The following is a 15,185-nucleotide window of genomic DNA, read 5'->3' on the forward strand; positions in this document are numbered from 1 at the left end:
AAAAAGTCTCTCCAGCTGTCCACCATACCACCAATTTTGGTGTCACCTCCAAATTTACTAGCCATGCATTGCTGAGGACCATTTCCCAGTCTTCCAATCTACCTCACTGCGGCCTTGCACTTTAAAAAAAAAGTGCACGTTCTCTGCAGCTGTAACACTATATTCTACACTCTTGTTTATTTTCTCTTGCGCTGTCTGATTTACTTATAGTTGGATTGCACTGATGTATGTTAAGGTTTGCCTGGTTAGCATGTAAAATAAAGCCATTTACAATATCTCAGTATGTGTGACAATAATACACCTATATAGACACTCTCTGATTTATGCAAGGGTTATGTTCTGTAAACCCTAACATAAGTCAGATTTTATGTAATCCGGAATCACCTTAAAACTGTAGAAACAAGTTTATGCTGTAGGTTCCAGCGATATGAATATTGACATCACTAACTTCAAGTAACCCTTGCTTTCCCACTATTTCCATCCCTCCCCCTTCCGAGTTCTCGAACTAGTCTGACTGTCCCCCTGATTAAATCTTATCTCTTTGTTATCACCTAGCTAACAATCATCTACATTTTCCTTGAGCTGCGTCCTCTTTAATGTCTTGTTTTCACACCTTACTCATCCTTATCTCCGTGTCTTCCTCTCAGTCTTGAAGAAGGGTCTCGGCCCGAAACGTCGCCCATTCCTTCTATTCAGAGATGCTGCCTGTCCCTCTGAGTTACCCCAGCATTTTCTGTCTAGGCAGTTCCTTCTACACAAAGAATTGCAGATGCTGGCAAATACACAAAATGACACAAAGTACTGAAATAACTCAGCAACCAGTATGAAGAAGCATCCTGATCCAAATCGACGCCTATCCATGTTCTCCAGAAAATAATACTCAAGGTTGGAGGAAAACCCCATTGATTTTATCTCTGCATTCTCCTGTTTGCATAATGAAAGGCCTACATAGTGAATGTGGAAAGGATGTTTGTAGTAGTGGGAGAGTCTAGGACCAGAGGGCACAGCCTCAGAATAAAAAGACGTTCCTTTAGAATGGAGATGAGGAGGAATTTATTTTGCCAGGGGGTGATGAATCTGGAATTCATTGCACAGCGGGAGATTAACAGGTTGTTGATTAGTAATGGGCGTCAAAGGTCGCAGGGAGAAGGCAGGAGAATTGGGTTGTGAGGGAAAAATAGATCAGCAATAATCGAATGGTGGAGCAGACTCGATGGGCCATATGGCCTATTTTGGCTTTTATGTCTTGAGGCCTTATTAAGAGATAAGCTGACAGTGGAAGCATTATGCTGTAGATTCATCAGAATGTTACGTACTCCAAAGTTTGATTAATTAGAGTGAAGATGGTAATTTAACTGAGAAATCAGAATTTTGAGCAGGATTTTTTTTTCTGTGTATGGGAATTTTTCCCCCTTCCCCGTGTATGTGGACTTCACTGAAAGTGCTGACTTATTGTTCGTTCCAAATTAACTGAGCAGTCACAGCTCTGTTTCAAACAATAAGTGAAAAGAATAGTAAATATAATATATTTCACTTGTCCAATTTTAGATATATTAGAAATAATTTAACTATTGATTCAGCTAAACTATATTTTAATGCAATGATTATGCCATATATGACCTGCTGTATAACAAGTTGGGCACTGGCATGCAAGTCCACAAACTTGCAAACAAGCCCTAAAAATTCATGACAAAAAAGTCCAGAATGTACCATCACTGTAGCATCCTGAAGAAATATGATCTGCTGAGCTGGGAAAAAGTAATCAAATATGCAGATTCTATTTTGGTTTACAAAATCTTCCATGGACTAGCCCCACCTCCGTTAAAGGACTTTTTAAAGAAAAACACAAATAGGTCGACTAGAGCAGGCTCCAGAGGTGATTGTCTAGTCCCATTTAGAGAAAGTGTTTTTGGGCAGTCAGTGTTTTCATATCGAGCGTCGCAGACCTGGAACACGATACCAAGCGTCATACGGGATCTGCCAACTTTTACCTCATTTACCAAACATCTAAAAACATGGCTACTGGAAAATCAATACTTCACTCATAATCTACCTTAAAATGATTCACCGCTATCTGGTCTGTCATAAGCAGCATTGTTTGTCTGTTTGTTTGTTTATTGGACTCTTTATTGGTATTTTTCTTATTGTTTTTTTTCTTATTGATTGATTGTGGTGTGATGTGTTTAACATGTTTATTTAACATCAACCTGCCAAAGGGACTAAAGATGGAAATTAGCTACTGGCTATAATCTTCCATATTTTACATGTAAATGTTTATTGATATTCACTGTCCCTGTTTAAATAGACAATAGACAAAAGGTGCAGGAGTAGGTCATTCGGCCCTTAGAGCCAGCACCGCCATTCAATGTGATCATGATTGATCAACCCCAATCAGTACCCCGTTCCTGCCTTCTCCCCATATCCCCTGACTCCGCTATCTTTAAGAGCCCTATCTAGCTCTCTCTTGAAAGCATCCAGAGAAACTGCCTCCACTGCCCTCTGAGGCAGAGAATTCCACAGACTCACCACTATGTGAGGAAAAGTGTTTCCTCGTCTCCGTTCTAAATGGCTTACTCCTTATTCTTAAACTGTGGCCCCTGGTTCTGGACTCCCCCAACATCGGGAACATGTTTCCTGCCTTTAGCGTGTCCAAACCCTTAACAACCTTATATGTTTCAATGAGATCCCCTCCCATCCTTCTAAACTCCAGAGTGTACAAGCCCAGCTGCTCCATTCTCTCACCATGTGACAGTCCCGCCATCCCGGGAATTAACCGTGTAAACCTGCGCTGCACTCCCTCAATAGCAAAAATGTCCTTCCTCAAATTAGGGGACCAAAACTGCACTCAATACTCCAGGTGTGGTCTCACTAGGGCTCTGTACAACTGCAGAAGGACCTCTTTGCTCCTATATTTGATTCCGCTTGTTATAAAGGCCAACATGCCATTCGCTTTCTTCACTGCCTGCTGTACCTTCATGCTTACTTTCATAGACTGATGTACAAGGACCCCCAGATCCCGTTGTACTTCCCCTTTTCCCAACTTGACACCATTTAGATGATAATCTGCCTTCCTGTTTTTGCTACCAGTGGATAACCTCACATCTATCCGCATTGAACTTCATCTGCCATGCATCTGCCCACTCCCCCAACCTGCCCAAGTCACCCTGCATTCTCATAGCATCCTCCTCAAAGTTCACACTGCCACCCAGCTTTGTGTCATCTGCAAATTTGCTAATGTTACTTTGAATCCCTTCATCCACATCATTGATGTATATTGTAAATAGCTGTGGTCCCAGCACCGAGCCTTGTGGTAACCCACTAGTCACTGCCTGCCATTCTGAAAGGAACCCGTTAATCCCTACTCTTTGTTTCCTGTCTGCCAACCACTTCTCTATCCATATCAGCACTCCACCCCCAATACCATGTGCCCTAATTTTGCCCACTAATCTCCTATGTGGGACCTTATCAAATGCTTTCTGAAAGTCCAGGTATACTACATCTACTGGCTCTCCCTTGTCCATTTTCCTAGTTACATCTTCAAAAAATTCCAGAAGATTAGTCAAGCATGATTTCCCCTTCGTAAATCCATGCTGACTCGGACCGATCCTGTTACTGCTATCCAAATGTTCGGCTATCTCATCTTCCCCATGTCAGGCTAACTGGTCTATAATTCCTTGTTTTCTCTGTCCCTCCTTTCTTAAAAAGTGGGATAACATTAGCTACCTTCCAATCCACAGGAACTGATCCTGAGTCTATAGAACATTGGAAAATTAGCACCAATGCATCCATGATTTCCAGAGTCGCTTCCTTAAGTACCCTGGGATGCAGACCATCAGGCCCTGGGCATTTATCAGCCTTCAGTCCCATCAGTCTATCCAACACTATTTCCTGCCTAATGTGGATTTCCTTCAGTTCCTCCATCACCCCAGATCCTCTGGCCACTACCATATCAGGCAGATTGTTTGTGTCCTCCTTAGTGAAGACAGATCCAAATTACCTGTTCAACTCCACTGCCATTTCCTTGTTCCCCATAATAAATTCACCTTTTTCGGTCTTCAAGGATCCAACTTTGATCTTAACTCATTTTTTCCTCCACATACCTAAAGAAGCTTTTGCTATCCTGTTTTTTATTCTTGGCTAGCTTACCTTCGTACCTCATCTTTTCTTTCCGTATTATCTTTTTGGTTATCTTCTGTTGTTCTTTAAACATTACCCAATCCTCTTGCTTCCCGCTCATCTTTGCTATATTGTACTTCTTCGCTTTAATTTTTATACTGTCCCTGATGTCCCTTGTCAGCCATGGTCGTCCCTTTCTCCTCTTGGAATCTTTCTTCCTCCTAGGAATGAACTGATCCTGCACCTTCTGTATTATTCCTATAATTACCTGCCATTTTTGTTCCACTGTCATCCCTGCTAGTGTATCTTTCCAATCAACTTTGGCCAGCTTCTTCTTCATGGCCCCATAGTCCCCATTATTCAACTGCAACACTGACACCTCCGATCTTCCCTTCTCCCTCTCCAATTGTAGATTAAACCTGACTATGTTATGGTCACTGCCTCCTAATGGCTTATTAACCTCGAGGTCCTTTATCAAATCCGGTTCATTACATAACACTAAATCCACAATTGCCTTCTCCCTGGTAGGCTCAAATACATGCTGTTCTAAGAATCCATCACAAAGGTACTCTACAAAGTCCCATTCTTGGGGTCCAGTACCAACCTGATTTTCCCAGTCTACCTGCATGTTGAAATCTCCCATAACAACCACAGCATTACTTTTGCTACATGCCAATTTTAACTCCTGATTGTGCCCTATGTCCAGGCTACTGTTTGGAGGCCTGTAGATTAGTCCCATTAGGGTCTTTTTACCCTTACAATTCCTTAGTTCTATCCGTACTGATTCCACATCTCCTATTTCAATGTCACCCCTTGCAAGGGACTGAATTTCATTCCTCACTAACAGGGCAACCCCACCTCCTCTGCCCACCTGTCTGTCTTTTCGATAGGAGGTATACCCTTGAATATTCAGTTCCCAGCCCTGGCCCTCTTGCAGCCATGTCTCAGTAATCCCCACAACATCATACTTGCCAGTTTCTAACTGAGCTTCAAGCTCGTCCACTTTATTCCTTAAACTTCGCGCATTCATATACAGCACTTTGACCTCCATATTCACTTTTCCCCTCGCACCGCTCGCAATTAGCCCTGACCTTACTCTGTTGTCCATTCTCGTGCTTTCCTTCCTATTAATTCGAGAGTCTTTTGTAATTTTCCTGTACTCACTTCCCCTTTATACTCACAATTTGTCAATCCCTTCCCCCCCCCACTGTTTAATTTAAACCCACACGTGTAGCCCTAGCAAACCTGCCTGCCAGGATGTCGGTCGGTCCCTCTCCAGTTCAGGTGTAACCCGTCCCTTTTGTACAGGTCACCCCTACCCCAGAAGAGATCCCAGTGGTCTATTAAAAAGAAAGAAACACTCAATCTGGAGTCCTGTAAAGGATGGCTGATATAAGGTGGGGATGTTTAAAGGTGGGTGCCTGGAACGCAGGTGGAGGCAGATATGATAGTGATTTTTAAGAGGCTTTTCGGTAGACATGTAGATATGCAAGAAATGGAGGTATGTGTGTTGGCAGAGGAGATTAACATTATATGCACATTGTGGGGAGAAGGGCCTGTTCCCTTGCTGTACTGGTCTATGTCTCTATGAAAGAAAAGCAAGGATAAACATTTCTTCAGATGCTCCAACTGCAATGTTGACATTTGACTCTCATTTCCTCTTGTGTTTGCGCATTTGGGATGGCAACTAGAGGTGGAATGTCTGTCACAGATGTGGCACAGTGGTGCTGCGGCAGATCTGCTGCCTTACAGCGCCAGAGACCCAGGTTCGATCCTAACTACGGGTGCTGTGTTTACGGAGTTTGTACGTTCTCCCTGCGACCGCGTGGCTTTTCCATGAGATCTTCGGTTTCCTCCCACACTCCAAAGACGTACAGATTTGTAGGTTAATTGGCTTGGTATAAATGTAAATTGTCCCTAGTGTATGTAGGATAGTGCTAATGTGCGGGGATCGCTGGTTGGTGCGGACTCAGTGGGCCGAAGGGCCTGTTTCCGCCCTGTGTCTCTAAACTATACTAAGCTGGGTTGGTGTATTTGGAGTGTCTCTCGGGAAGTTTCTAGCCCAGATGAATTGTTTTAGAATGGAACTCTCTGCTTTTATTCTACTATTGACCTCTTTGGAGTAGTCAAAGGCTCTGCTTGATATATTGCCTGGAAGAACTAAGTCAGTGTAGGTACTTGCTCCTGGGCGGAGGTCTGTACAATATGTGGATTTAATCTAGTTCCTTGTTACCTTTCTCTGCCAGTATAATGAGGTGCAGTTAGAAACCAGGCATCTGTCCATGGTGGAAGCAACAATGTTAATATTAATGGAGGCAGATATTTGCCTTCGCAGAATGTCCACTGCATCTCCATGGTGCCCAACCAATCAGTCCACAAACATCAAAAGGCCAACCTAGTGGTGCAGCGGGTAGAGCTGCTGCCCCACAGCGCCAGAGACCCAGGTTTGATCCTGACTGTGGAGTTTGCACGTCTACCTGTGACCGTGTGGGCTTCCTCTGGGTGCTCGGGTTTCCACCCACATCCCATAGACGACCTGAGAGTTTGTAGGTCAAATGGCCCTCTGTAAATTTCCCCGAGTGTGAAGGGAGTGGATGAGAAAGTGAGGTAACTGAGAACTAGTGTGAACAGGTGATCGCTGGTCGGTGTGGACTTGGTTAGCTAAAGCGCCTGTTTCCATGCTGTCTCTCTAAAACTATGCATAGGATTAGTGTGAATGGGTGATCGATAGTCAGCATGAATTTGGTGGTCTGAAGGGCCTGCTTCCATGCTGTCACTCTGAACTAAACCAAAAGATTAGCTCCGTTGATCTGGGGCGTTGGTGGGCAATTGTTGCTTTTTGCTTGGGCACCCCAGGCAAGGAGGATGTGGAAAATAATGGGATGTGTTTTTGTGATTTTTCAGATCATGGGCAAATGGCCTTGGGCCCTCATGACCAATATCTCTCGCATGGCACAAATACCTCCATGGTTAAATCACAGAAAATGGAGGCATTCACCATCCAGTCTAAACTTTCAGCCAGCGCACCAGAATTCTACCCCCCTGGCTTTATGGCAGTGTCGTCGGTAAGTGTTTGCCTCTACCTCCATCTCATCATCCTACGTTCAATGCTCTCGGTGTCGTCTCTGCTGCATTTGGAGAAACCAAACGTGGATCGGGTGACCAGTTTGTATAATTTCTCTGCTTGCTTGGAAACAGACCATTCGGCCCAACTTGCCCCACCGGCTAATATGTCCCATCTGCACTAGTCCAAACTGTGACCTGAAGTTGTCTGCCCCCTTATTCCTCCACCCCACTCCCTTCCTGACCTCTTCTTTGGAATATGGAACAGCGTAAGATTGAAGAATACAAATGATCGCAGATGCTGGCAGAATCTTAGGCAAAACCAGCTTTGAGTAAACCAGCATCTGCAGTTCACTATGTCTCCCCTGGCAGCTTGTTCCATATACCCACCACCCTCTGTGTGTAAAGGTTGCTATTAAATCTTAGAGACAGAGGGAACTATAGATGCTGGGTTGCAAAAAAAGACGTAAAGTGCTGGAGTAACCTGGCGGCTCAGGCAGCATTTCTGGGGGGGAGTGGCTAGGAGATTCTTTGGGTCAGGACCTTTCTTCAGACTTAAGAGGCTGAGGGACAGTTGTCTACCATCTACATCCCAGGGTATAGTCTAAAATTAAGAGGACATAAGTTTAAGGTGACACGGGGCAGATTTAGTTATGTTAAACGATCAACTGTAGATCAGTTCTATCCTACACACTATGGACAATTTACTGAAACCAATTCACCTACAAACCTGTACTACTTTGGAGTGTGGGGGGCAAGTGGAGCACCAGGAGAAAACCCACACGGTCATAGGGAGAACGTACAAATTCCGTACCGCCAACACCTGTAGTCAGGATCGAACCTGGGTCTCTGACGCTGTGAGGCAGCAGCTCTACTGCCACCCCTAATTCTGTATTTATACTAGGGGACATAGGTGCCTGGCTACTTTCTCCATCTCTTTGTTCAATAAAGAAACAAAGCGTTAAAAAGCTTTCATGCTTGTCTGACATGATCCTGTTGGTGTCTCCTCAGAAAGCTACTGCCGACGAGGCCTATGTGGATTTTGAGATCCCGCCTGACCTGACACTTGCTGATTATCTCCAAGATTTCCTGAGTCTCCTGACCTCTCACCCCGGGAGTTTTGAGCTGGAGATTGGGCAGTTCACAGAAATGATGAACACCTGGGTGAACACTGACGAAATACTGCAAGAGGTGGTGGAAATCATCTACCAGCAGGTAGGAAAGTGTCTCTGTGGCCAAGGATGTTTCATTGTAATGCAGACCAACAACGGAACAATTCTCACTTGTTGCAGCTTTACCCTCCTGTAAACACAATACTCATAGATAACATATAATATACAAAACTCAATCAATTAATAACCCGTGTGTGTGTGTGTGAGACAGATTTGTTGATAAGTGCGGGTGTCAGGGTTGTGGGGCAAAGGCAGGAGAATGGGGTTGAGAGGGAAAGTTAGATCAGCCATGCTTGAATGACGGACTTGATGGTCCGAATGGCCTTATTCTGCTCCTAGAACTTATGACATGTTTTAATGATATGGGTCAATAGTACTTTATTGTTACATACACCTAGGTACAGTGAAATCTTTTTGCATGCAGTTCAGTAACAACCTTATGATTATGCGCAACTGTACTTTACACAATAGTAGATTACACTGAGGCAGTACACAGAAGTCGCCACGTTCGTGGCACCATCTTGTACCCTTTAAGTTCAGAGTTGTTAAAAATATTACAGTCTTAACTTGGCAATAAAGGCCCATTGTCCTGGTGGCGGCACTGGGTCGGAGTTCGAGCGACCTCTGCTGCTTCATGCCGCTGCATGCTGCGTCTGTGCCATGCGCTTGGCCGCTCGAATGCCGCCAGATCTAATCGAGCCCCAGGCTGTTGCAGGGCCTCCAGCAGCCTGCACCATTGGATACATCAGCCTGCCAACGCTGTTTGCATCCTCATTTACCAAACTTTTCACATCAGCTCTTTACCTTTGGAGCACCTTGAGTTCAACAATCTATTCACTTTTTTTAGGGTGGATTTGGTGTCTGATTTGCTGCCATCATTTGCCCTCTTAAAGGTTTCTTCCTTGTCTCATTGCATCTTTTTTCCTCCATCGTGATTCTGTTTGTCATTTAGACGCCTTCCTTCCAATCTACCAGATACTACCCCATTTATTATTTTACAATTCCTAGCCCTTCCCTTTTTATTGTAGCTAACATCCAGTTCAGATGAAAAGTGAAAGGGGAAAGATTTAATAGGACCCGAGGGGCAACTTTTTCCACACAGAGGGTGGTGGTTTTATGGAATAAGCTGCTGGGAAAAGTAGTTGAGGCACGTAGAAAAACGCCTTTCAAGAAGACATTTGGACAGGAACATGGATAGGAAAGGTTTAAATGGATCTGGGCAAATGGGACTAGCTTAGAAGGAGCATCTTGGTTGGCGTGGATGAGTAGGGCCGAAGGGCCTGTGTCCAAGATAATTAATTGATCCAAAATGTTAACTGTTCCACTCTAACGGGTGCTTGCTGAACTACTGGGCGTTTCCAGCATTTTGTTCTATGTTTGTGTTACTGTACTTTCCAATTCTACCTCCACAATGATCTATTTCAGTCTGTTTTGTTTCCCGTCTCTTAGGCAACCACGGTGCCCAACTTCACGTACACGGCAGCTCGACTATGTAACTACCTGTCCCAGAACCTTACTATTAACCCCAGAAATAGCAACTTCCGCCAACTCCTGTTACAGAGGTAGGTGCTGGATCCTGTTCACCCCGTGAAGTTATTGTGTACATTTGCTGCTTTGTCGGGCTCGCTTCTCTTTGCCCTTGCACTTGCCCCGTGACAAAAGTTCAAGTTCTTGACCAGTGAGAAAAAAGCGACACCAGATTGCAGTTAATTTATCAACAAACCTTTTGCATTAATAACTCCTGGATGTCGCTGGATCTTGGGGTCCAAGTCCATGACTCCGTGAAAGTGGTGATCCAAGTATGCCTGCCTTCATTGGTTGAGTGATAGGTGTCGGGAAGTCAAGATGCAGCTTTAGAGGAGTTTGGTTAGGCCGCATTTGGAACTTTGCCTACAATACTGGTTGCCCCATTACAGGAAGGATGTGGAGGCTTTGGAACGAGTGTAAAGGAGGTTGACCGGAACAAAGCCTGGATTAGAGGGCATTAACTATAAGGGTAGACGTTGGACTTGCAATTCATGTTGGGGGAAGAGACATTCCAAAGCTCTATGTTTGTAGGTTAATTGGCTTTGGTTAAAACATAATTCGAAATTATCCTTGGTGTGTAGGATAGTGCTATTGAACTGGGATCGCTGGCCGGCGTGGATTTGGTGGGCTGAAGAGCTTGTTTCTGTGCTGCATCTCTAAACTAAACTAATGGGCCACGGATGATGCCCGCTGGTTTGGTAGCTGGACTGCAAATGCACTTGCTTCTCACCCTGCTGTGCCTCTGTTCCCCCTTCCACAGGTGTGAGACAGAGTACTCAAAGAGAAACGAGGCAGTGAATGGTGATGAAAAGGCCAGGAAGAAGTTCCACTCATTTGTGCTGTTTTTGGGTGAGCTGTATCTCAACCTGGAGGTGAGAGTTCAATTGTTAAATCTGTTGCTTATCTTGAAGAAACCCTGTGAAAAATAAATCAGGGAGACGAGAGATCATCGTTCAAGTTCATAGTCATACCATTCATAGAGGGCTGGGGGAGAGGTGGGAAGGGGAGGGGAAGGACGGAGAAAGCAAGGACTACCTGAAATTGGAGAAGTCAATGTTCATACCGCTGGGGTGTAAACTGCCCAAGCGAAACATGAGGTGCTGCTCCTCCAATTTACAGTGGGCCTCACTCTGGCCATGGAGGAGGCCCACGACAGATAGGTCGGATTCGGAATTGGAAGGGAGTTGAAATGCTGGACTACCGGGAGATCAGGTTGGTTAGTGCAAACCGAGCGGAGGTGTTGGGCGAAGCGATCGCCAAGCCTACGCTTGGTCTCACCGATGTAGAGCAGCTGACACTTAGTTGTGAGATTATGACTGCGTGCGGCACGGTGGTGCAGCTGTGGAGTTGTTGCCTTACAACGTCGGAGACCCGGGTTCGATCCTGACTACCGTGCTGCCTGTACGGAGTTTGTACATTCTCCATGTGACCGCATGGGTTTTCTCCGGGTGCTCCTGTTTCTTCCCATACTGAAAAGATGTGCATGTTTGTAGGTTAATTGGTTTTGGTAATTGTAAACTTGTCCCTCGTGTGCTAGTGAAATGGTGATTGCTGGTAGGCGCACATTCGGTGGGCCGAAGCGCCCGTTTTCACGCTGTACCTCTAAAACTAAAATTAAAATGTATTGAGATGTAATTGTTTACTTTGTACAGTCTGAACATAACACCACATTCATCTGGGTTCAGTTGCACTAAAATGTTGTCATTTGAATTCAGCAGAACAAATGTATTTATTACGGGGATTTTCTCTCTGTGGATCTGTAGATCAAAGGTGTAAACGGGGCGGTGACACGAGCTGAGATTTTGCAAATAGGACTCTGCGAATTACTGAGCGCACTGTTTTCTAAGCCCGTGGATGATAACCTCACCTGTGCTGTAAAATTACTGAAGGTATGATGACAGCTTTCACTTGCCTCTCATTTTAGTCTGGAGTATTTTCCTTCCATCTTTACATTTTTAGGTAGCCCCCACTTGCATGGCCCCTCTTCCTCCTTCTACACAATTCCCACCTGCCTGCACTCCCTTCTCCTCTGGTCATGTCTTACTATCCCCTCTACCTCTCTCCAAAAACTGGCCGTATTGTTGCCCTCCCTTTAATAATGTCTTCTTTGTTCTTAGCTTACTGGGTCAATACTAGAAGATGCCTGGAACAAGCAAGGAAAATCAGATATGGCCGAGATAATTCAGCGAGTTGAGAATGTTGTTCTAGATTCTGACTGTAGTAGGTAAGTGTCCTTGGCCATTGAACCAAGGTTCTGGGTTTGATCAACATTTGGGGTACCACAGGATTTTGACATTAGCCCCAAAGAGTTATCGGCAGACCATTGTACAATATGAGTGAGCACCTAGGTATAATATTTTAGATTTCTATAGTCAAATCAATTGCATTTGTTTCAAGAGAGTCAAGAGTGTTTGACAGCGCTGGGCTTCTACTCGCTGGGTTTAGAATTTACCAAATAGTGAAAGACTTGGCTAGAGCGGACTTGGAGAGGATGTTTCCACTAGTGGGAGAGTCTAGGACCAGGGGTCACAGCCTCAGAATTAAAGGATGTTCCTTTTCGAAGGAGATGAGGAGAAATTTCTTTAGTCAGAGGGTGATGAATCTGTGGAATTCATTGCCACAGCAGGCTGTGGAGGCCTTCAATTGATATTTTTAATGCAGGGATAGATGGATTCTTGATTAGTACGGGTGTCAGGGGTTATGGGGAGAAAACAGGGGAATGGGGTTGAGATGGAGAGGTAGATCAGCCATAATTAAATGTCGGAGGAGACTTGATGGGCCGAACGGCCTAATTCTGCTATTATCACTTCTGATGAACGAGCGTTTAATTATCGTGTGTACAGACACCAGAACAATGAATTCATCGCAGAAGCAAGGCCTTCAATCTCCAAGCATTATTAAAGTCTTAGCACTGATTTACTTTCTGATCTTCACTCTTTTCAGAGATGTCAAGCACATGTTGCTGAAGCTGGTGGAGTTGCGGTCTAGTAATTGGGGTCGTGTTCACACAGCAGTCACATACAATGAAGCTACACCTGAAAATGATCCTAACTATTATATGGTAAGGGCGCACGCATGCATCTACTGCCCTTGGTGAAGGCATTAGGTGCCTTTCACCACTGAAAGAAGCCGAATGTTAAATCACACTCCTATTTCTATGGAATCCATCATGATTTTACACAGTGCGTCGCAGAAGTAAACTTAAGTACACTTACATTTAGGTTGAATGCAGATATTATATAATTTGATGCACTTATATGTCTCAGACTGGTTGGACCTGTATCTGTCCATTATGATTAAACTGCAATAGTATTTCCGTTGCTATTGTTATTGCTGTTTAATAATAGCAGTTATTAAATAATAGCATGTATTTAATAATTGCTATTATTAAACAAGCAGTGACAATAGCAACGGCAATAATTGTTGGCCAGGGCAAGGAGGGAAACTCTCTTTGGCCTTTGAGATTTTGCTGTGGGTCTTTTATAAACATCATGGAACCCGGGCCAGATCTGTCGGTATCTCATCGTGAAGACCTTTGTACAGCACTTTCCAATTGCTGGAGTGGGACTCTTTAGTTTGTTACACTGGGCTATCTACTACATCATCCACGCTAAAGCATCCACAGTTAGATTTTAGGTCTAATATTTCGGTTTATTATTGTCGCATGTACCGAGGTATAGTGAAAAGCTTTGTTTTGCACGCTGTCCAGACCAGATAATGCTGTACAATCAAGCCAAACTCAAGTGAAGAATCGAGAACTAGAGGACACAGGTTTAAGGTGGGGGGGGGGTAATAGGAACCTGAGGGGTGCAGCAATGGATGGTGGGTGCACAGAACAAGCTGCCAGAGGAGGTAGTCGAGGCAGGTACAATCACAATGCTTAAGAAGTCGTTAGATAGGTACATGGATAGGATAGTTTTGGTGTAATATGGGCCGAACGCGGGCAGGTGGAACGAGCGTAGATGGGGCCGAAGGGCCTGTTTCCACGCTGTGTGATTATATGACTTTAAGTGCAATACATAGAGCAAAAGGGAAGATATAGAGTGTTTCAATGATAATTTATTATTACCTAGGTACAGTGAAATTCCTCTTTTGCATGCAATAGGTTCAGGCTAATTTTTGTCACATACTGAGGTACAGTGGAAAGCTTTGTTTTGCATGCAACCCAATTAGATCAGAAATACCATGCATAAATACAATCAAGTCAAACTCGATTACAATAGGTACAGCCTAAGGGGAAGATACAGAGTGCAGAATATAGTTCTCAGCACGATTCAGTATTTGCATGGTTGAAAGTTGTCAGTAGGGGCCAGTAATCCATGTTCTCAGATGCATAGGACCATGGGTGGGTCATCATTGGAAGTTCAGATGGTCTTTATGGAGATATTAGTTTCAGCAGACCAAATAACTGGGTTGCTTTGTAAAAGGCCCAAAGAAGTATTTCATCGATGGGTTGTGTTGCCTTCTCACTGCCCGCAATATTCATGCTGTTGACACAGTGCTAAGGTTCTGTGGTGGGGCTTGAGTGGGTGAACTTCAATGCATTGACGATAGTCACGGCTTCTCTTTTACACATCATGTGTGAGAGTACGTTTTGGTCACTTAAATCTTTTTTTCTTCCAGAAGTGGTTTTGGATCACACAGTTAGTTCCGTGGGCTCCATGTTCCCTTGATTTGGGACTGTCTGAATTGGGGATAGGGCAGAGGGACACAAATGTAAACCTTGTCCATCCAAATATCACGTCCACAAACGGGGCTTGCCTTGCGTATAGAGGAGGAAGGATTTCATACACTGCAGAGTTGCACGTCCACCATTGTCAACCAAGTGACAAATAAGTCAAGTGGGTAAAATCATCTTTTCACTAGAATAGATGTGTTGTTTTGCTGACAGTGGACACAACATAATATAATACAATACAATAATACTTTATTAGCCAAGTATGTTTTGCAACATACGAGGAATTTCATTTGCCAAGTCAGTCATTCAAATAAAAAGCAATGGAACACACAAAATACATTTTAACATAAACATCCACCACAGTGACTCCTCCACATTCCTCACTGTGATGGAAGGCGAATAAAAGTTCAATCTCGTCCTTTCTATGCTCTCCCGCGGTCGGGGGCCTTAAGCCTTCCGATAACAGGACGATCTTGACTCCCGTAGCCGGCAGTGTTTGGGCCCACCGCATTGGGGCGGTCAGCTCCTGCATCGGGGGGAATGTCAGTTCACCAAGGCGGCGATCGGACCCCGGGTCGAACCTCTGCTTCGTTGGGGCTTCCCGACTCGGCCTCTCCCGAGACTGCGAG

At 44.4% G+C, this 15,185-nt stretch overlaps 1 protein-coding gene across 2 annotated transcripts in view; it reads left to right on the plus strand.

Moving 5' to 3' along the window:
- Positions 1–15,185, plus strand: part of paip1 (poly(A) binding protein interacting protein 1) — a 40,909-nt gene that overhangs the window by 11,876 nt on the left and 13,848 nt on the right. For both annotated transcript variants that reach the window (XM_055632074.1, XM_055632073.1), the window contains exons 2-8: positions 7,021–7,181; positions 8,191–8,394; positions 9,801–9,913; positions 10,639–10,750; positions 11,642–11,767; positions 11,996–12,102; positions 12,822–12,939. In XM_055632074.1, coding sequence (XP_055488049.1) covers positions 7,032–7,181; positions 8,191–8,394; positions 9,801–9,913; positions 10,639–10,750; positions 11,642–11,767; positions 11,996–12,102; positions 12,822–12,939 — 930 coding nt within the window. In that variant the 5' untranslated portion in view covers positions 7,021–7,031. The remainder of the gene's footprint in view (positions 1–7,020; positions 7,182–8,190; positions 8,395–9,800; positions 9,914–10,638; positions 10,751–11,641; positions 11,768–11,995; positions 12,103–12,821; positions 12,940–15,185) is intronic.

This window comes from Leucoraja erinacea, chromosome 3, assembly GCF_028641065.1.
Source record: "Leucoraja erinacea ecotype New England chromosome 3, Leri_hhj_1, whole genome shotgun sequence".
NCBI classification, from domain to species: domain Eukaryota; kingdom Metazoa; phylum Chordata; class Chondrichthyes; order Rajiformes; family Rajidae; genus Leucoraja; species Leucoraja erinaceus.